The sequence below is a fragment of the Macaca fascicularis genome, chromosome 2 (assembly GCF_037993035.2).
Source record: "Macaca fascicularis isolate 582-1 chromosome 2, T2T-MFA8v1.1".
Lineage (NCBI taxonomy): Eukaryota > Metazoa > Chordata > Mammalia > Primates > Cercopithecidae > Macaca > Macaca fascicularis.
The window spans coordinates 163301206-163321732 of record NC_088376.1 but is presented as its reverse complement, the minus strand read 5'-3'; the positions used below and the strand labels follow the sequence as shown (position 1 = coordinate 163321732).

The following is a 20527-nucleotide window of genomic DNA, read 5'->3' as shown; positions in this document are numbered from 1 at the left end:
GAGCAAACTATTGCAAGGACAGAAAACCAAACACCACATGTTCTCACTCAGGTGGGAACTGAACAATGAGAACACTTGGACACAGGGTGAGGAACATCACACACTGGGGCCTGTTGTGGGGTCGGGGGAGCGGGGAGGGATAGCAGGAGAAATACCTAATGTAAATGACGAGTTAATGGGTGCAGCACACCAACATAGTACATGTATACATATGTAACAAACCTACACGTTGTGCACATGTACCCTAGAACTTAACGTATAATAATAATAATAATAATAATAATACTGCTAATATTTTGATTCTGGGGGAACCAGTCTAGATTTTCCTATATTTATGTCATGATTTTGTATCTTAATCCAATCGTGGTCTACATGTTTGGCTTCGTCATTTTTTCTTTATCTTTCTGGAGTCAATTCATTTTTATAATTAAAATTTTGAAGATGCACATGTCCTTGAATATCCTTAAATCCAACGATCTCACTTATTTAAATGGGAAAACTCAGGTAGGGATAGTGTGTTGACCAAGGTCTACAACTATGTAGTTACAGGGAACTAGGCTTTAGGTCTGACTTACTCTTTGCTCCTGCAATGTTGCATTTCTTTATTGTCTTGTTTATATATCATATACCACCAGTGTTCTGGTCTTCTGGAAGTATATGTGTCCAAACTACACACAGAACTTTCATTGAAGATACTAGTTTTTGATTGATTGTTCCTATACCACGCCACATTTTCCTCAGTAGAGTATGTCCAAAGTAGCAGCGTGGACCAAATAATCTCAGGGAAAACAATAAAAATTCATACATAAAATACATAATTTAGAGCCTAAAATCTTGAATACAGTCACTCATTATTTGTCATTACTGCTGTAGTTACCTGAACTAAATCCTACCTGCCCCCTTTTAGTCCACTCATAAATTTTCTCAAGTTCTCCCTGTGGTGTGTCTCCAGTAGTATACCTAGCATTTCATTGCCCAGAAGAGTATAACTGATTACACAGATATTTTACTCTTCTAGATTACTTAGAAAGTACTGAAGAATAATTCTGACATCAATTCTATTGATGTGTCCTACAAACATCAAGAGTTCCTATTCCAAGTAAATTTATCATGGCTGTTGTAAATAGTAAGTCTAAAAACCATTAATACTCACCTCAGAGTTCATAGTAATTTGAGAATAACCTTGGAAGATATAGGAATACCTCGGAGATACTACAGGTTCGGTTTTAGACCACTACAATTAAGTGAGTCATGCAAATGTTTTGGTTTTCCACTGCATATAAGTGATGAGTTTACCCTACATTATAGTCTATTAAGTGGGCAATAAGCATTACATCTAAAAAAAAAAAAAAACACATATATACCTTAATTTAAAAATACTTTAAGCTAAAAAATCCTAAAGATCACCTGAGCCTTCTGCAAGTCATCTTTTGTGGGTGGAGGGTCTTATACCTTGATGTCAATGGCTGCTGACTGACCAGGATGTTGGTTGCTGAAGGTGAGGGTGGCTGTGGCAATTTCTCAAAACAAAACAACCATGAAGTTTGTCATATTGACTGACTCTTCCTTTCACAAAAGATTTCTCTGTAGCATTTAAGGCTGATAGCATTTTACCCTGGTAGAACTTCTTTCAAAATTGGAGTCAACCCTCTCAAACCCTATCACCGCTTTCAACTAAGATTAAGGAATATTCTAAATCCTTTGTGGTCATTTCAACATAGCAGCTTCACCAGAAGGAGATTCCTTCTAAAGAAACCACTTTTTTTGCTCATCCATATGGAGTAACTCCTCATTCGTTCATGTTTTATCATAAAGACTGCAGCAAATCAGTCACTTTTCAGGCTTCACTTTTAATGCTAATTCTCTTACTATTTCCACCACATCTGCAGTGACTTCCTCCAATGAAGTCTTGAGCCCCTCAAAGTTATCCATGAGACTTGAGATTAACTTCTTCTAAAATCCTGTTAATACTGATATTTGGACCTCTTTCACAAATCACAAACATTCCTAATGACATCTAGAACGGTGAATCCTTTCCAGAAGGTTTTCAGTTTACTTTTCCCAGATCCATCAAAGGAATCATTATCTAATGGCAGTTACAGCCTTATGAAATGCATTTCTTAAATAACAGGACATAAAAGTAGAAATTATTCCTTGATCCATGGGCTGCAGAATGGATGCTGTGTCAGTAGGCATAAAAACAACATTCATCTCCTTGTACATCTCCATCAGAGCTCTTGGATGACTAGATACATTGTCACTAAGTAGTAATATTTTGAAAGAATCTTTTTTTCCTGAGCAGTAGGTCTCAACAGTGGGCTTCAAATATTCAGTAAACCATGCTGTAAACAGATGTGCTATCATGCAGGCTTTTTTGTTCCATTTATAGAGCACAAGCAGAGTAGATTTAGCATAATTCTTAAGGGCCCTAGGATTTTTGGAATGGTAAAGAAGCACTGGCTTTCACTTAAAATCACCAGCTGTATTAGCCCACAACAAGTGAGTTAACCTATCCTTTGAAGCTTTGAAGCCAGGCCACTGACTTTTCCTCTCTAGCTAGGAAGATTGTTGATGGCATCTTCTTCCAATAGAAGGCTGTTCTGTCTCCACTGAATATCTGTTGGTTAGTGTAGCTATGTTAATCAATGCTCTTAACTAGAAGTCTTCTGGATAATTTGCTGCAGCTTCTATATCAGCACTTGCTGCTTCACCTTGCACTTGTATGGTATGGAAATGGCTTCCTTCCTTAAGCCTCATGAACCAACCTCTGCTAGCTACAAACTTTTCCTCTGTAGCTTCCTCACCTCTCTCAGCCCTTACAGAATTGAGTAACATTAGGGCCTTGCTTTTGATTAGGCTCTGCCTTAAGAAAATATTGTGGCTGTTTTGATCTCTATTTATTTCTTTGTGTGTTCACTGGAGTAGCACTTTCAATTTCCTTTGACAACTTTTCTTTGCATTCACAACTTGGCTAACTGTTTAGCACAATGGGCCTGGCTTTTGATCTATCTCAGCTGTTGACATACTTTCCTCACTAAGCTTAATCATTCTAGCTTTTGATTTAAAGTGAGAGTCTGTGTGACTCTGCCTTTCACTTGAACACTTGGAGGCCCTTGTAGGGTTATTAAATAGCCTAATTTCAATATTGTTGTGCTTCAGGGAATAGGGAGATCCAAGGAGAGGGAGAGAGATGGGGATTGGCTGATGGGTGGAGCAGTTGAAACACACACATTGATCAATTAAGTTCAATACAAACTTCCAAAACAATCACAATAGTAACATCAAAAAAATTACGATCACAGATCACCATAATGGATGTAATAACAATGAAAAAGCTCTAAATATTGCAAGAATTACCAAATGTGGCACAGACACACAAAATAAGCATAGGTTATTGGAAAAACAGGCTCAATCAACACAGAGTTGACACGAACCTTTTGTTTGTTTAAAAAAAAAAAAAGCATTACCTGTGAAATGCATTGAAGTGAAGCCCAATAAAACAATGCATGTCTATACTTTAATTAATCTCAGGTAGTTGAAATACTATATTCACTTCAGATGTGTCTGAGGATAAGGCAACTTAGAAGAAAAAGGCAGGACATGGGCAGATAAATAGATGAGCTGACCCTATTTATGTCTATCGCTATTTTATAATGGGAAAATAAGTTTAAAAACCATTGTTACAAATATGGAATCTGCTAGTTATCATAATTAATTACAATAGATTTTATAAATAAGTAGCCTACTGCTTTCAAATGAAAGAAATATAAATCTTTGATGAACTAGGATTCTAGAACACTTGCTTTTGCTGCCCATCGCCTACTCATTTTCAATTCCATGTTTTCATCAATTCCTATTTTGTAACACATTCTTATACTCTTTCAAAAAATATTTTCTAACGCTTTCCTTATTTTCCTTTGTTTTTTATACCTTCGTCTCCCTTTTACTGTTCTTTTATTTACTTGCTTTCTGGAACACCTTTTCTATCTCATCACCTGCTTTTTTCATGTCCAGATACTCTTACTCCCCGCCTCAAAATATTCAGTCTGTCTGAGTCTGCATATTGCTCAATGGCTGCCCCAAATATCCCATTTCAACTCTCAATTAACAGTTCCCCAGAGTTATTAAATCACTGCTTCTTCTGGCCTAGCCAACATGCTGCCACTCTTACTTATCTCCCCACAAAGCTACCATTCTCTCACATAATCCTGCCAAGTGGTAGAGGAATAGAATGTTTACATTAGCTCATACTAAAGTAAACGGATAATATCTTTACCACCTCCATCCTACCCTATACTCTTAGGAGGACAATATTTACTAAATAACTTCAATTGGTAAAATTTCATACAAATTAGGTAAAAAACTGAGATTGGGGATGTGTGTGATAGAGTTTGGGGAAGACTCACCTTTAAACATACAAAACAATTGATTTCCTAATATATTCCAGCCTTGGAATAGGCAACAAATTAGTTAATAAGAAAATACTGATCCTTACTGGGCTTTCCTGATTCTATCTGCTTCCTAAGGTCTGATTCAGCTATGGCTGAATTTGAAATTCTAATGACAGGAAGAAATGGAAAGAAGGGGGTGTGCCAAAGGTTTATTCCAATTTCCAACATCTGAGAGCAGATAATATTGTCAGTCATGGGGTCCTGGAACACTGAAGCTTCAGTGCTGGAAAAATGAGAGAGGTCTGATGTTCTCCTGAGTTATGGATTTAGGCAATCAGAAAGATCTCAAAGTTGTCCATCTCATATCTGTTCATCTCTCTCCTTCGTCTATCTGAATATGGAAATATTGTGATTATATGAAAGTAATGCTAATTACTGTTTATGGCTAATTACTCCATGGTACAGTAACAAACATCAAATTGCAGTTAGCTTTATTGTAAGCTTTACCTTAATAAAACACTATATTTTACTCAAGTGTTTAATCTTTATAGTTCCGTATATATAGCAGGTTTACTTTAGAAATTAAAACAATAGTAATGACAACCAGAGGGAACATTAGAAATGCCCCAAAAATACTGGTTGTATGAATTAATGAATATTATGTTTATTTAAAGTGGTACATGGCACTCATACATTCATTGAGCACCTACTATATGTAGATCTTTATTTTATTTGGGGGAAGCAGTGCTGCAGATGTCACTGACAATTTGTTATGAGGATGGAGGAGGGCTTTATGCTGCCTTTAGAAGAACCTCACTAATATCCCTCACCCTTCAACCAGACCCCCCACAATGTTTCTATCTCTAGATTTCCTTTAGCTATACAACCAACTGGAAGATTGATTCTCCTTCTTCAACCCCTTGGATTACCCAGTTTTATTCTGGTCATCCATTAATTACTACTAACTAGCATGTGCTTTAAAGTTGCATCTGTACACAGTTACAGCTGCCTCAGAAAACAAGATCACCATTTGGAAACACTGCTCCAAAATTAGAATACAGAGTATCATATCAAATACAATGGCATCAAGGCTAGGCATGGTGGCTCACACCTGTAATCCTAGCACTCTGGGAGGCCAAGGCAGGCAGATCACCTGAGGTCAGGAGTTTAAAACCAGTCTGGCCAACATGGTGAAACCCCGTCTCTACTGAAAATACAAAAATTAGCCAGGCATGGTGGCAGGTGCCTGTAATCCCAGCTACTAAGGAGGCTGAGGCACAAGAATTGTTTGAATCTGGGAGGTGGAGGTTGCAGTGAGGCAAGATCATGCCACTGCACTCCAGCCTGAGTGACAGAGTGAGACTCCGTCTCAAAACAAAACAAACAAAAAAAACCAAAAAACAAAAACAATAACAACAACAACAACAAAAAAAACCTCTCTTCCCTGGACATCTTACATAGAAACACTGTTCAAAAACAGTAACAATAGTGATTTACAAAGACCGTGAGAAAGTACTACTTTGTGATTACAGCTCAGTTTCAGAATGGGTGCTAAGACAGAGCATTTTAACACTTTTTAAAAAGGGGCCATATCTCAAAATGACAGCACTTTCAATAATAAGTAGGCATAAGCACACTCTGTGACGTCTGCCCAAGGACGAAAATTGCTGAATGACACATTTCTCAGAACATATCTGCATCACTAAGGAATACATGACTGTGTTTACAGGGTCCAGTTTTTCACTGATACTCAGAATCACATAAACACTCTGATAACCACAGAGACCACACACTCTATCTATACACATTACATCCAAATATAAATGCATTCTCCAAACCCTCAAAAACATAAATGTTCAAGACCCACATCATATTTATATCTAATGTGCTGGGCAAACATATTTTAAAATACCAAAATAAAAGAGTCTTCTTTTTTTTTTTTAAAAAGAAAGATATGATATATATGAATAAAGGAAATAGATTTCTTTCTTTCACAGAAAGCTCAACATCTCCCTTTTCTGTTTTCTAGCCTGAGTATGCTTACTAATCAATACATCAACTGTGTTTTTTTTGGTAATGAATTGTACATTTTTTATGCTCAGTGTAAGAAGAAAGTCACATCATCAGAGGTAGTGTGACTGAATGAATGAATCACTTAGGTCTTAATCAAGGAGAAAAGAAAACTGAACACAGAAATAGTGAAGAAATAGTGACTATCCCAAGGTCTTCCAGAAACCACAATGCACAAAGTTAGTTTTCCTTTCAGTATTTTCTCTGCAGCAGCGATGGTGCCAAATCTCAGAGGGGATGGAAATTTCCTTGTCTCTATTGTTTGTTTAAGTTCTTAGAAAGGGTTTATAGGGCTCCAGTTTTCCTCCTGTTTGGAAGACAACTGAATTTATACAAATATAGCCAATTCATTCCAGGTTTAAAAAAACTTGATACAAACTCTAGGGAAGCAAGAAATGCTACTATTTTAAGTTTCAGATCCAAACCTAAAGGTTAAATTGTACATTAGTCCAATTAGTGATAAACTTCACTCACTGAACTCTCTGTAACTTCTCCTGTGCCAACATTATATTCTGCTAAAAATTAAAGAAGCTATGCCTATTGGAAAACTTTTATGTGCTACTCTTTTCTTCAAAATCATATAAGTAGTGACCATTAAGTTAGAAAGGATGCTCTTTTCGCCTACCTAAGTACTTAATATGTCCATTTTTGTCTCCCACAGATTTTAATTAATAGAATGTCATTTCACACCCAGTGTGTAGCTTTCCTAGAACTGGTGAAGAGCAAAGTGTTTGGATTTACCTTGAGTGGTGAAGTTGAAGAGTGCAGGTGTGTCTCGCCCATTTGGTAGTTTGACATTTGGGTCCCGTAATTCATCAAAAAATGAATGTGCACAAGCTTCCAGTGGTGTTAGTCGGGCAGTTGGCGTATACTCCAGCAGACGGCTACACAGTGCAATTGCCTCTGGTGGAGTTCGGGGTCGGAAGACCTGCAGTACAAAAAAAGGGAAAGAATAATTAATGTTTTAAGAAACTAAGTAAATACCCTGTGAGCAATGACTTAATTACCACCATGCACAGAAACATGGTTGCATTTGGGAAAGGACCTTCTAGAATGGAAAAAGTTAAATGCATATGATTCACAGGGGTGAATTGCTAATTAAAGATTATATGAGAAATGCTCGGAGAAAAATCTATATATGCTAATCATAAAGTAACAACAATCAGACATGCATACAAAATATGATAGGCACACGGGAAAGGCTGAGTTCTGGAGGCAAGTACAACTAGAAAATTATTTCTTAAATTTTAAAGTTTTCACTGCTATGGCAGTAAATAAAAGATTGCCTCTTTTGCATTGTTTTTTAGCAGAACAATTGTTAATGATGGGCAGTACTGTTCAAAAATTTGGCAATCAAAAAGAAAAGAAAGAAGAGCTATTTACTCTAGGTCTATAAATGCTACTGATTTGGTATTATTTCCAATAAACAGAACCTACCATTATTTGAAGAAATTCTTGAATACCTTGAATTTGATTAAATGTCCTATTTTTTTTTTCTCAAGTAGGTGTTACCATGAATATGGCCAGATTTCCCCCACTTGAATGAATATTCCAGGGTTTTAATCAAGGAGAAAAAAAATGTATTAACCATTAAGAATGATTAAGACACAGAAAAAGTGAGCTGAAGGCAATATTGAAGAAAAATTCAATTAAATTGATCTACTTAAAGGAATAGATAGCTTTCTACTAATTTGTGTCTTAAATAAAACTAATCATCAAAAACTATAAAAATATGCTTCATTCTAAATTATGGCCACCTACAGAATAAAAATAAAAAGGTAAGGAACAGAAATAAACAGACGAGAAGCCTTTGGAACTAAAGAAAAATGAAACATATATCCCTCGACAGGAAGAACATACAACCGGAGGTGGACAGAGAAGTAGACACTTACAAATGGAGGCAAACAGACCCACAAGTGAGAAAAGTCCATGCAGATTGTGACAGGGCATGGAGCAGCCTGGGAGGCTAAGGTTTCCTAGTAAGAATGGCTCATATAACATCTGGTTGTTCACTTATGCTGATGGTTAGAACTAGTTACAACTACAGAGCTCATTAGACTTTCCAGAGACTATTTATGAGTACTGTCTACAGTGAAAAGAGGATTGTATTTGTTTTTAGTTTATTATTGAAAAAGACATTTTCCATGAAAATTGAGAAATTAGGTAAAGCAGGCTCTTAGGAAATTATTTCAGAACATAAAGAAAGGCCTCAGTCAATTTCTTGGTTATGTTAAAAAGAAACCTTTTTGTAAGGTCAAAACCCGCCTCATCTATTCTTCTGAATACTCTGACTTGCCTCAGTCAAGGAAACCTTAGAGTTACTGTCAAATTTGAAAGGTTCAGCTCTTCTACTGTTATTGGTCCCCTCTCTTGCTCCCAAGGTCTATAATCATATACAGAATGTAAAAAGAAAATAATCAGTGGGAAAACCCAGAAAATTTTTGTAAAAATATTAAACACCATTGGCATATTTTATCCCTGAAGGCAAGTTTGCTTCTGTTTGATAGTATAAGAATTTATTTTGCCAGCTAATCCAAAATGTTTTTGCACCAATATGGCAGCACATAAGTGGAATTAAAAGTAGCACCAAAAGTAGAAATAAATATCTCCTGCTAACATTCAAATGTAGGATGGCTGGGCACTGAGTTATTTTAAATAAAAAAATTTCATGTTATATTTTCAAAGATTTTGTGTTAAAGCTGTTAATAAACCTGTATTACAAGCTTGTTTCTGCTATTTTTTTAAGTCACCCATCTCTTTTGGTGTTTTACTGGCTACAAGTGATCATCCATATTGGTACTAAGACATTTATTAGCGTATATTTGTCAGAGAATCGTAACTCACGAAATTCAAGAGTTAAAAACAATAAAGAAAATAATACATGCCAAGAGCCTACTTTAAAATCAAGATTTAACCTGCCTTTACAAAATGTATACACTGTTATTTTAAACCCTTGAGAGATTCTTGATGAGAAAAGCCTTGGTTCAGTACTCTGTGAATAAAGGTTAAGTGGAAAACTATGTAGGGTCAAAACCCAGTATCTCCCACAGTTCAGATTTCTGACCATAATACAGGGTGAGTTAGCATGTAACTTCTAAAAATTACAGGGCAAACTAGAAACTAGCTCATCTGAATTATTTTTGCTTCTAAAGAAAAGGAAACCACCAAGAACTGAAATTTGTCTTTTAATTAAAGAAGCTTCCGCTGTCACTTCTTTCCTTACTCAATGAAATTGCTTAACACTCAGACCTTTGGTTTCATGGATCTTCATCAATATTTATTCTTGTAATAGAAATAATAATCTTAAAATCCCACAATTCCTAAACTTCAGCCTAGATGTCAATGAATCACCCAAGAGACTGACAATCTAAATATACTATAAACGAAACCTATGCCATACAGTGAATAAAAACAGAAATCACAGCTACTTACATCGTTTACTATTACATTTCAAGAATGAATAATTGTTTAGCCTCTCAAAAAAGATTTCCCCCAAGTTTTATAGACCTGCCCTGAAATTTTGGGAAAAAAAAAATTAAGTACATACCCGCACTCCTGAGGTGAAATGTCCTGTTCCTGACGAATCCTAAAGATGATAATGCAGTGAAATAATCCAAACAGGGGAAGTCAATCCAAAAGAGAATAGTCCAGCAAGGAAAAATATATCCAATGTTATAAGAAATCCATGGTGTGGGGGGGACATAGAAAATGTTTATACAGTTATAAACTTTAAACATCAGTCTTCACAGTAGCAAGTCCAAGTTTTAAAAATTATTTCACCACAGTGTATGCAAAAAAAATTTTTTTGATTGTGCAATGGTGAGGCACAGTAAAGAAACATTTTAATTTTAGTTTATTATGTTCCAATGCCAGTGCGTTTATTAAAAAAATACAAAACCAAAAAAAGTTAAAATCAAAATGAAATCTAGAAGTAAAGTTCCCAAAGTAAAGTGGTCTTCTACGACCTGGATTCATCATCCACAGACATGGCTGGGAGGGGGCATATTAGCTTGCTTTTAAAGTTTCAAGTTCCAAATATGCTACTTTTTTCTCTATTAATGTGTTCCAGTTACACAGTATAAACATTTTTTTTTTTGCTAAGTTATTAGTGATGAGAGGAAAGTAGTAAATATATTTAAGTTATAATGCTATAGATTTCAAGCCAGATACTTTTAATTTGTGTGAGCTAAGAAGGATCAGGCCACCGCGGATTATTCTCCATTTTGGATTGACTTCTCTGCTAAAAGATGTTTCTTTGCTGACATTCTCATTATCTTAGGACTCATCAGGAAATTGACATATCACCTCAGGAGTGCGGGTATTAACTTACTTTTTCTATTGTGGGCTTTGCCCGCTTATACCCTTGCACCCATTACTTAGGAAAAATAGAGAACATTTTTTCCTCTTTGGAAAAACTCTCTGAAAAAATAAACCCTACATCTTTGACCACTACAAATTAAACACAGTTCCATCTGCAAATATGCCCAATTCACCCACCAAAAGCTAAACAAAATATGTACAATTAACAATACAACTAAGGGACAGTCACAGTTACAGGTGACAGGCATAGTAATGTATACCAACACCTAGGCACAACGGAGCCAAATATGCAAGGGAGGTAGCAGGGTCTATTATGTCTAGGTATTGAGAACAAAAAATGGCAGAACTCACCAGTATCTGTGAACTCCCCTGGCTATTCTAAGAGAATTTAACATTCTTTTAGGATAGTTTCCAGTGGGGGAATTAAATATTTTTCAAAAATAAATAATCCGCGGATTACTTTTAGTCTGCAGACTAAAATTTAGTACACAGATTAAAATCTGGCCCATCAGAATAAATTCTCTCATGAACTAAAACACAACCAGGTGGACAAAAATAGAAAACCAGACTGAAAGAACTGAGAGCACAAAATAAGACTTACTGGGCCAACTAACAATTAGTACGCAGACTAAATATGGCCAGCGAAGTATGCAGCAAGGCCACAGAGATCCCAAAACACCCCTTTAAAAACAAAACCAAAAGTAAATCAATAAAACAGAACAAAATAAAACAAAGGAAAAAAAAAAAGAAGAAGAAGAAGAAGAAGAAAAGAAAAAGAGAAAGGAAAAAAGAAAGAAAAGAGAAAGGAAATATTGAAAAGAACCAAAACACTGACATGAACTTTTAAAGTGATTCAAATACTACCTCACCTATGCAGCAACTCATTTTCTTAAATTAAAACAAATATCAACTCTCATCACAAATACTAGTCCATAAAAGAAACTAACAGAAAAAATTCATTTTTTAAAAAAGAAAGTTTCCGCAGTATTGAACAAATGCAAAGAAGTCCTTAAATGAAGAATTATTCAAAATAAATTTGCATTTGGGTAACTAAAAAATGGCAGAGGCAATTTCTGCCCTACATGTCCTAGAATAGACTTTGGCCTTCCAATTTCAACCTGGAGCTAAGTGTTGTGACTGAATCTCAAGCACTTTATAAAAAGGCCATTTTTAAGCAATCACATACACCATACCAAAACCTATGGTTAAGATGCATCTCACAGCGTCAGCTCTTAGCTACTCTGTTGTATTATGCAGCCAATCAGAGCAATGTAAAAATGTCCATTTTAAATGGCTGTTGGCAGTGATAATTAATCTAACAGAACACAGAACAAGAGCCATGCCTGTTCCAAATAGCTATTCCTCACTAGTTTTTATTATGATAAATGTACAACACTCACCCTATATCCTGGTCATATACAAAATATAAGCATCCAGTTTTAAAAACTAATAAACCATGAATACTCCTAAAGAGCAACCCCAATATTGACTCTCAAGTAATCTATTAATCATCTGAAATTATATGCAATTTGTAAACCTAAACACAGGATTAAAAGTGAGACAATGCCATGGACTGTAGAATAGGTAATTATGTTATGTTCACTAAGAGAAAAAATTAAGTCTACTTAAGTGCTCATATGGCGCACAGAATTCAATAATTACTTAATAAATTAGTCCATACTATTTTTTAAAATATTCTCCCTATCTCTACTAAAAATACAAAAATTAGCCAGGCGTGGTGGTGGGTGCCTGTAATCTCATTTACTTGGGAGGCTGAGGCAGGAGAATCACTTGAACCTCGGAGGCGGAGGCTGCAGTGAGCCGAGGTTGTGCCACTGCACTTCAGCCTGGGCAACAGAGTGAGACTCCATCTCAAAAAACCCCCCCCAAAAAACAAAAAACATACATTCTCTGGCAGTCTTTCACATGCTTTGCTACATTGATCTAATGATGCACGGACATACAAGCTAATCCAATTCACTTTAAGTACTATCAAAAATGATTACCAGAGGCTACTGAAAACAACTTTCAGAGCCCTCCTCCCAAGTAAAATTGCTATCTATGAAATCAGCATCTAACAGGGTAGGATACACAAAACTGAATTCGGCTCAGGCCTACTGCGTATTTTTCTAACCTTTTCGTTAAGATACCAGCTCAGGTAAAGAACGCTGAGCATAAGAAACACAAAGAATCCTTTCCTTAGCCATGACAGATCTAACATCCAGTGAATTTCAGCTGTACTGATTAAAAGCCTTATTTAGTTTTCCCAAGTTCTACTACAGGTAAGAAAAGTTACACAGTAAGTCTTCATTTAATGTCATTGATAGGTTCTTGAAAACTGTGACTTTTAGTGAAAGGTGTAATAAAACCAAATGTTTTCCCTCGTCAACGTTGAATGAAGCAACATTATTTGAGAACCTATTGTACATCATTTCACTTAAAGTTGCAGTTTCTAAGCACCTACTAACGATGTTAAATGACTGGCTGTATACATGTAGATATCAGCATTTAACTATGTAACATAAATTTCCCTCCCTCACATCATGCACTGATGAAATAATACTACATGCCTACACAGGAGTGTGATTTGCTTATCTGCTTATCCAATTTAATCTTTCAATGTTCACAAAACAGTTATTACAGTCAGGCTGGCCCTCCTAAGAATACAGAAATATTTTCTTTCCATTCATCTCTCTCCACCTTGAGAGATATTCACCCAGGCTATAACAATTCCTAACCTTTTCTACACCTAAGCAAATCTTAAACCTCCCTTCAACATCCCACCTCATCTATTATCTTTAAGGGGAGTTCCTTTTTCCCTCTACCATCCTCACTGGTCTGCCTTATAACACCTACAGCCATGTGGAACACCTCTGAACACTTACAGCACAGCATCAAGTATATGGTTATATGGTATCTCACATTATTCAATACTTGCTTCAACTGAGCTTTTCAACTGTCAGCTTTTCAAGGACAAAGACTATATATTTTACTTCTTTTGCATGCTTTATGGTACCCAGCACAGCACTGGTTACATAGAAGACACAAGATTTAAAGAACAAATGATAAATTAAAAATAGAATTTTGCCTTCTTTTCAAATCCACCCCAACCTCATCCTTTGCCTCCCACAAGCAATCTGAAAATTATGTCTTACTGAGTATTCTTCCTTTTTCACATTATTCCTTTCACATGTGGATTAGCCACCCTAAAAGCTGGATTTTAATGTGGATTTCCAGCAAAGAAATAAGAATATATAGCCAGTAGAAATAAAAAAGTGAGGTCTAACATAAGAAAATGGTATTAGAAAGGGAGATGAAGTGACTATTCTAGCAATAAGGATGTGGGTAGAAATTTCAGTAGAGAACATACTATATGTATTTGTGAGACAAGTGAGAATGGTCTAGGTAGAATGCTCAGGGCAGAGGGGGTTGAAAAATAATATAAAAATTGATTTACCATAAGCAATAGAACCAAATAGACAAGTAGCAACCTTAGGAGTCAACAGAAATCCCCAACATGGTTTTATGCTTTCTGGAACACATGTGAATGAAATGAGTAATGCAGAGAGACCAGAAAAGAAAGATAGAATGGATGTGCAAGAAAACTTTGGCAGCAATTTCTGTTTTGTGCCCTCTAGGTCTCTCTGAAGGCATTTTAATAATATACTGAACAACGGTTAAAACAGGTAGGTTTACCAAGTTCTGAAAAATCTATTGAATGGTTCAGGGGAAAAAATGTAACATTATGGACAAAGTCTTAAAAAGAAATAAGTATAGTGGGGCTTTCTGGGTTGGCTATAAGCATAGAGAATAAGTAACTTTTTCAGTCTAAAATAATTCCTTTGAAAACTGAAATGACCCGAGAATTCAATTTTCTGCTTACTCTGTTAGCCAGTTAGAAATACTAGTATTGATTCACTATGAAGCATGTTGACAGTGTTTTAGGAAATCAGGTATGCAAGGACTAATTTTTGTGAATAACGCTTTCTGGGAGACTTACCAAATGACCTACGGTCATACAAACGCTACAGACACTTAAGTATTAAACTACCATATATGCCAACAACTTGGCGACAAATATTTTGAAGTAATTGGTATTAATATTATTATAAAAAAGAAATTAGGAATTGCTATTATATATGGTATAATTTGGTAGGTACTATAGGAGTTATGTGGTAGGATAATCATAAAGAACTTAGATAATGAGAAAGTATTTCATGGGAGAAGTGAGATTTGAGATCTTAAGAAAGGTTAAGACTTGGTAAGCAGAGAAGAAAAAAAGAACATTCTAAGACAGTGGAAGGGGAGGAGAGAGAGGGAAGGGAGACACTAGCAAGAGGCAGAAATGAATGCGGCTTCTCTGGGGAACAATTAGGAGACAATCTGACTAAACCAGAAAATCCAGTGTGGCTGCATGGTCCCTTCAAAGTGATCTACAAATTGGACAACACTCCAATATGTAGCCAACATATTAAATAGCAGTAATGTAACTGTTACGAGATCAGGGGCCTTGGGATTGCAATCTACTTCCTTCTACTAACCAGTTGTTACTTTATTCTTTCATTACTCTGAAAGAATAAAACAGACATCTGTGTTACCTAACTGACCACACAGGATTATTTATTACTAGGATAGAGGAGAAATGCTTGTCACAAAGAAATTTAAACAAAAGGGTAGAAGGATCACGCACTCGAAAGTGGGTGGGAAGGCACCTCGTACACCTACTATGATAAAACTTTATTAAAAAATCCCTAATCAACCCTAAGTAGACACTAAACTTTTAAATTCATTGCCTAACAACATGCATTTAAGGATACAGGAAGCTGTAAAACTTGGGAAAGAGACTGGGTTCAATAACTAGATACCTCAAGGAAGGTTAGGAATAGGACAAATACTAAATACTCTATTTTTCTGGAAAAGAAAGGCAGAAAAGATCAAGAACAGAGTGACTAAATAATCTGCCACCCAAACTGGGACCTTCCTGAGAGTGAAGAGGCAAACAATTATTAATTACACTGGACAAGCATAAATTGGCACATAGGATCACTCTTGTCAGTATATGTATATAACACTAAATTCTCCTAAAGGTTATGAGGAATCAGAGAAGAATTTTAAATAGGAGTGACACTATCACACATGCTTTTAAAAAAAGCCAACTCTGACAGAAATGAAGAGGATGGATTAAAGTGATGTGAAACCGAAGGATGGAAATCAGGAGGTAGGAGGTTGTTTTTAATAATTCTGTGATATGATGGTGACCTAAACTAAGGTCAGGGCAGTGGAGACAGAGAAGACAAATCAGAAAACTACATTGGAGTGCTACATCCTTCACATTTATTCAAAACTAAAGTAATCCTTTATATGTATATTATGGCTGTATTTTCAAAATAATCCTGAGAAAAGACACAGCAGATATTCGCCATCTTACAAAATAAAAAAAGCTGAGGCATAAACATTAGGAGCAGTGTTTAAACTAGATTCTCACTCTGTATATAATAGCCCATCATTTAACCACACCTCCACATACTAAATGCAGAATTTAAATTTCTTCTCTTCTTCCAACCAATCTCTGTCTCTACTTAATTCTCAATCTACTTTTGCATCACTTCCTTTTCTTTCCGTGTGTTTTTCTTCTTTGTAGTGTACAGTGTACACCAAGGCATAGGTCTTCATTCCCTCACCTCCAATAATAATCCTTGTTTCAAAATATTAGCACCTATTTCCTTTCCTACTTAAGCCACAAGTGCTTTATTAAAGAATTATGTTGCACTGGCTATTGCTATTATGTAATAGCCCAGGGCAACTTACTGGAGTTTTTAATTGTCAAGATTTCTGCCATACATCACACTGGGATCATCTCAGTGTTATTTTTCTGCTATTTCTTCTACACATCTGTATCGCCTTACCTCAATGTTTTCACAAAAGACATTTTCTCTTTTGATCTCTATGTCTGTCTCCTTTTTTTTTTTTTTTTTTTTTAAGAACAGCAAGTCCCAATCTTGGGGACATAGCTGCACAACATTGCAGCACAGGAAACCAGGGTTCATATGTCCACAGCTTCAGGAGATGGGACTAACAGAAGACAGCAATAAAGGTTAAGTGGTTCTTGTTTCCGGACTCCTGTTTACCTGCCCTCGAAGGGCAAAATGGTCTTCTCTTTGGGGGACATTCTATATGGTCTTTAAATGACTTAAATGGCTGCTTACCCTAAGAGCATTTCTCAAGTTGCTGTCCACTATCACAATGGTAGGGAAAGGAGTCCGAGTTCCCTCTAGGAATTTTAAGTTTTGTATTTTAATTCTTATGATAACCTATTTTTTAAAAATCAACACAAGCATATTCTCAATCATCTAGATGACAGAGAAAAATAATAAAATTTCTGCATCTGAATTTACTTTTTTGTTTACAATCCCAGTAACACCCACTCTCATGTGCACAAATGAGGAACCAGCATAAGTGCACTTATTACATAACGCATGTGTATGAAGTGAAAACCAGATTATGTCAAAAGACGCCAGATGAATGAAAGGTTCAGAGTCCTTTTAATAGACAAAAAAGATGGGAGAACTGAGTCATTTTTCTATACAAGGTACAGGAATGGAAATCTAAATAAACGGGCTTTACATAGACGATTCAGGTTTGAAAAGCATTAGTATAAGATATGGAAACATCAAGAATTCAAGAGGGCAAAGATTTAAAGCATACATATTTAGCACAGCTCTTTCGTTGGCTGCATTTTAATTATAATCAACTATTTCTCACATTCTACTCTAGCTAATACTTGCATTAGAGAGAGATAATTCAGGGGGAAAATGCAGAATTTGACACACACTAAATACAGTGCCCCCTCCCTTTTATCTACAGGGGATATGTCCCCAAGACCCTCATGTGGATGCCGAGACTGCAAGTACTACTAAACCCTACATACACTGTTTTTCTCTATACATACGTACCAGTAATAAAAGTTTACTTTATAAATTAGGCACAGTAAGAGGTTAACAATAACTAATAATAAAATAGAATAATTATAATATCTATCATAAAATAATGTGAATGTAGTATCTCTCTCAAAATATCTTATTGTACTATATCACCTATTTCAGACAGAGGTTGACCAAGTGTAACTGAAACCTTAGATAAAGGAGGACTAGTGGCAATCTTGATAAATAATAATAATAATAATAATGGAGGATGGGGACTGTTAAATAGCATCTCATAGACTCAATTTCAGCATTATATTTGTCAGAAACTCTATAAGGAGGGTAATATGTGATGAATACTTAGATTATACCAAAAAGAATTTTTCCTTTTCCTCATAAAAATAACATCATTATTAAAGAAAATATGAAAGTTTGAAAAGGTAGACCAAAGAAAATAAAATCGTGCACTTTCTTCTTAACCAAACTACTGTTGGCATTTTGGAATATTTCTCTGTATTTATTTAATACACAGAATTCTCTTTGATGTTTTTCACTTAACACGGCTGAAGTCATAGTATACTACAAATCACTTATTATAAACAATTTAACTTGCAGTAACTATAATGGACTCAAACTGTAATGCAGCCCCTAAATCCAAGTAGGCCACCTGAGATTTCCTGGGTTTAGAGTCAGGTGAGAATCCCTAAATATCTTCTGACCCAGATTTAAAATAAGCTTTGAATACAAAGGTCAAAGAACACTTTTGAATCTCAGACTATTTAGTGCTTACCATAAACTTTTAAAAAGGGGAGGCAAGATCGTGGTCTGTTGGCCAGGTTGTAGTAAAAGCTACAACCTATAATTCTGGCACTAAAATACAATTGAGGTCTTTGATTCTAAATAGGAAATAAATAATTAGTAATGAGAATTTTCTGAAGATAGATAATGAGATTATGAGAACTTAAAGAAAAAGTAACTGGAATCATAATATACACAATTGAGAGAGAGAGAGAGAGAAACATACTTTGATTCTACAGAGTGTAAATTATTTCACCTATAGCCCTGAATTACTTCACCTCTAATTATAAAAGATCTATAACCAACTAAATGAACAGTATATAAAATGAATTGTTATATGTACATTTTAAAATACAGAAAGTCTCTCCTTAAAATACATATTATAAAGTTGATCATTTGTAACTCATGACACATACACACACACACACACAAGCGCACACACACACACACACACACACACACACAGAAGTTTAATCCCGGCTTTGTCACAAGCCATCCATGTAATCTTGGGTAAGTCACTTTGAATCTTTGGTCAGAGTTAGTTAGAGATTCACTCTACTTATAAACCCTACTGAGAAATTTTATATTTTTTCTCTTCATAATCTCACAAATCAAACTGAGGTGAAAACACTTTTTAATAAAATCTCTCTTAAAATCATTCCAATTAAATACCAAAGGAAAAAAAAGAAGTTCTCCGGTACATTAGCAATTATGCTCTTTAGAACTGGTTCCATCTAATGTTAAGGTTAGGTTTTTCCAAAGGCTAGTGACATCCAGTTAACCTATCAATTGTTTTTAATGTATACTCCCAGCAAGATTACATTTGCTTTCTAATCATGTTTCCAAAATGCCAGTAGGAAGGTAAACAAGAGAGGAAAAACACAAAATGCCATCTATAATAAGGTATGTGTTTTAACAGTTTAAAAGAATAATGTTTGAAATGTATGGTATGCTATATGATATTAAACTATACACCTCTATGTAAATAAACTTCTGAATTTTAGGTTGCCAAAATTTTATATAAGATCCTACTCCTAAATCATTAATTCTGTACTTTAATGATATAAGTACACTGTCCTTACCTTGTAAACAAAAAACCAGGCTAGAAACTGTCTACTGGAAATCAATGAGACTGAAACTATATAAAGTCAATGAAACACTCAAGTACATCTATACAACTATCTTTACATGCAGAACTGCTTGTATTCATGCAACTATCTGATCTCAAAATAGTTTAGTTTAAGAACGAGAAACCTGTTTTAGTTAACTATTGATTAATATACTTTAAAAAAAATCTGACTCACCTTAGTCCAGGGATGTGCCTTAATTTGAGGGAATTTAAATTCTGTGTAGTTTGGGTTCATTTCTCTGATTTGCTCCCTTGTTGGAGTTCCCAGGACCTAGATAAAGAAAGCAAGTTATTGCCATCTTTTCCTATATATTTAGAAATTTATATGTTTTAAGGCATTGGATTCACTTAAAAAAGGAATTCTCAACTTAAATAAAATACTTAACTCATTAAATACAGCAGTGCTATGATTTGAATATGTCCCCCAAGGCTCATGTGTTGGAAATTTAATACCCAATTCAACAGTGTTGAGAGGTGGGATGTTTAAATGGTAATTAGATAATGTCTCTGCCCTTGTGAATGGAGTCACATCATTAAAGTGGAAGCAGGCTTGTTATTTCAAGAGCGGGTTGGTTAGCAATGTAAGTTTGGCTCCCTCTCACTCTTGCCCTGTCTTGACTTTCTGCCTTCCAACATGAGATACAGCAATGAAGGCCATCACCAGATGTGGGCCCTTTGACATTGGACTTTCCAGTCTCTGGAACAGTGAACCAAGTAAATTTCTATTGTTTATATATTACCCAGTCTTTGGTATTCTGTTACAGCAGCACAAAACAGACTAAGGCAAACAAACTTTGTGAAAGCCTTTTATCTGTAGCTGACTACAGATTTCATGCTGTATTACCATAGACAGACTTCTATGATAACAATAATGTTAAATTTGGGTCATAAAAAAGATT

At 35.4% G+C, this 20527-nt stretch overlaps 1 protein-coding gene across 4 annotated transcripts in view; it reads right to left on the bottom strand.

Moving 5' to 3' along the window:
- The window catches only part of GSK3B (glycogen synthase kinase 3 beta), a 269831-nt gene that overhangs the window by 34819 nt on the left and 214485 nt on the right, over positions 1–20527 (bottom strand). For 2 of the 4 annotated variants that reach the window (XM_005548051.4, XM_045384686.3), the window contains exons 8-10: positions 19804–19899; positions 10009–10047; positions 7203–7389 (exon numbers count right to left, since the gene is read on the bottom strand). In XM_005548051.4, the coding sequence (XP_005548108.1) occupies positions 7203–7389; positions 10009–10047; positions 19804–19899 (322 nt within the window). The remainder of the gene's footprint in view (positions 1–7202; positions 7390–10008; positions 10048–19803; positions 19900–20527) is intronic. The other 2 variants (XM_005548052.4, XM_045384687.2) reach the window with 1 other exon arrangement.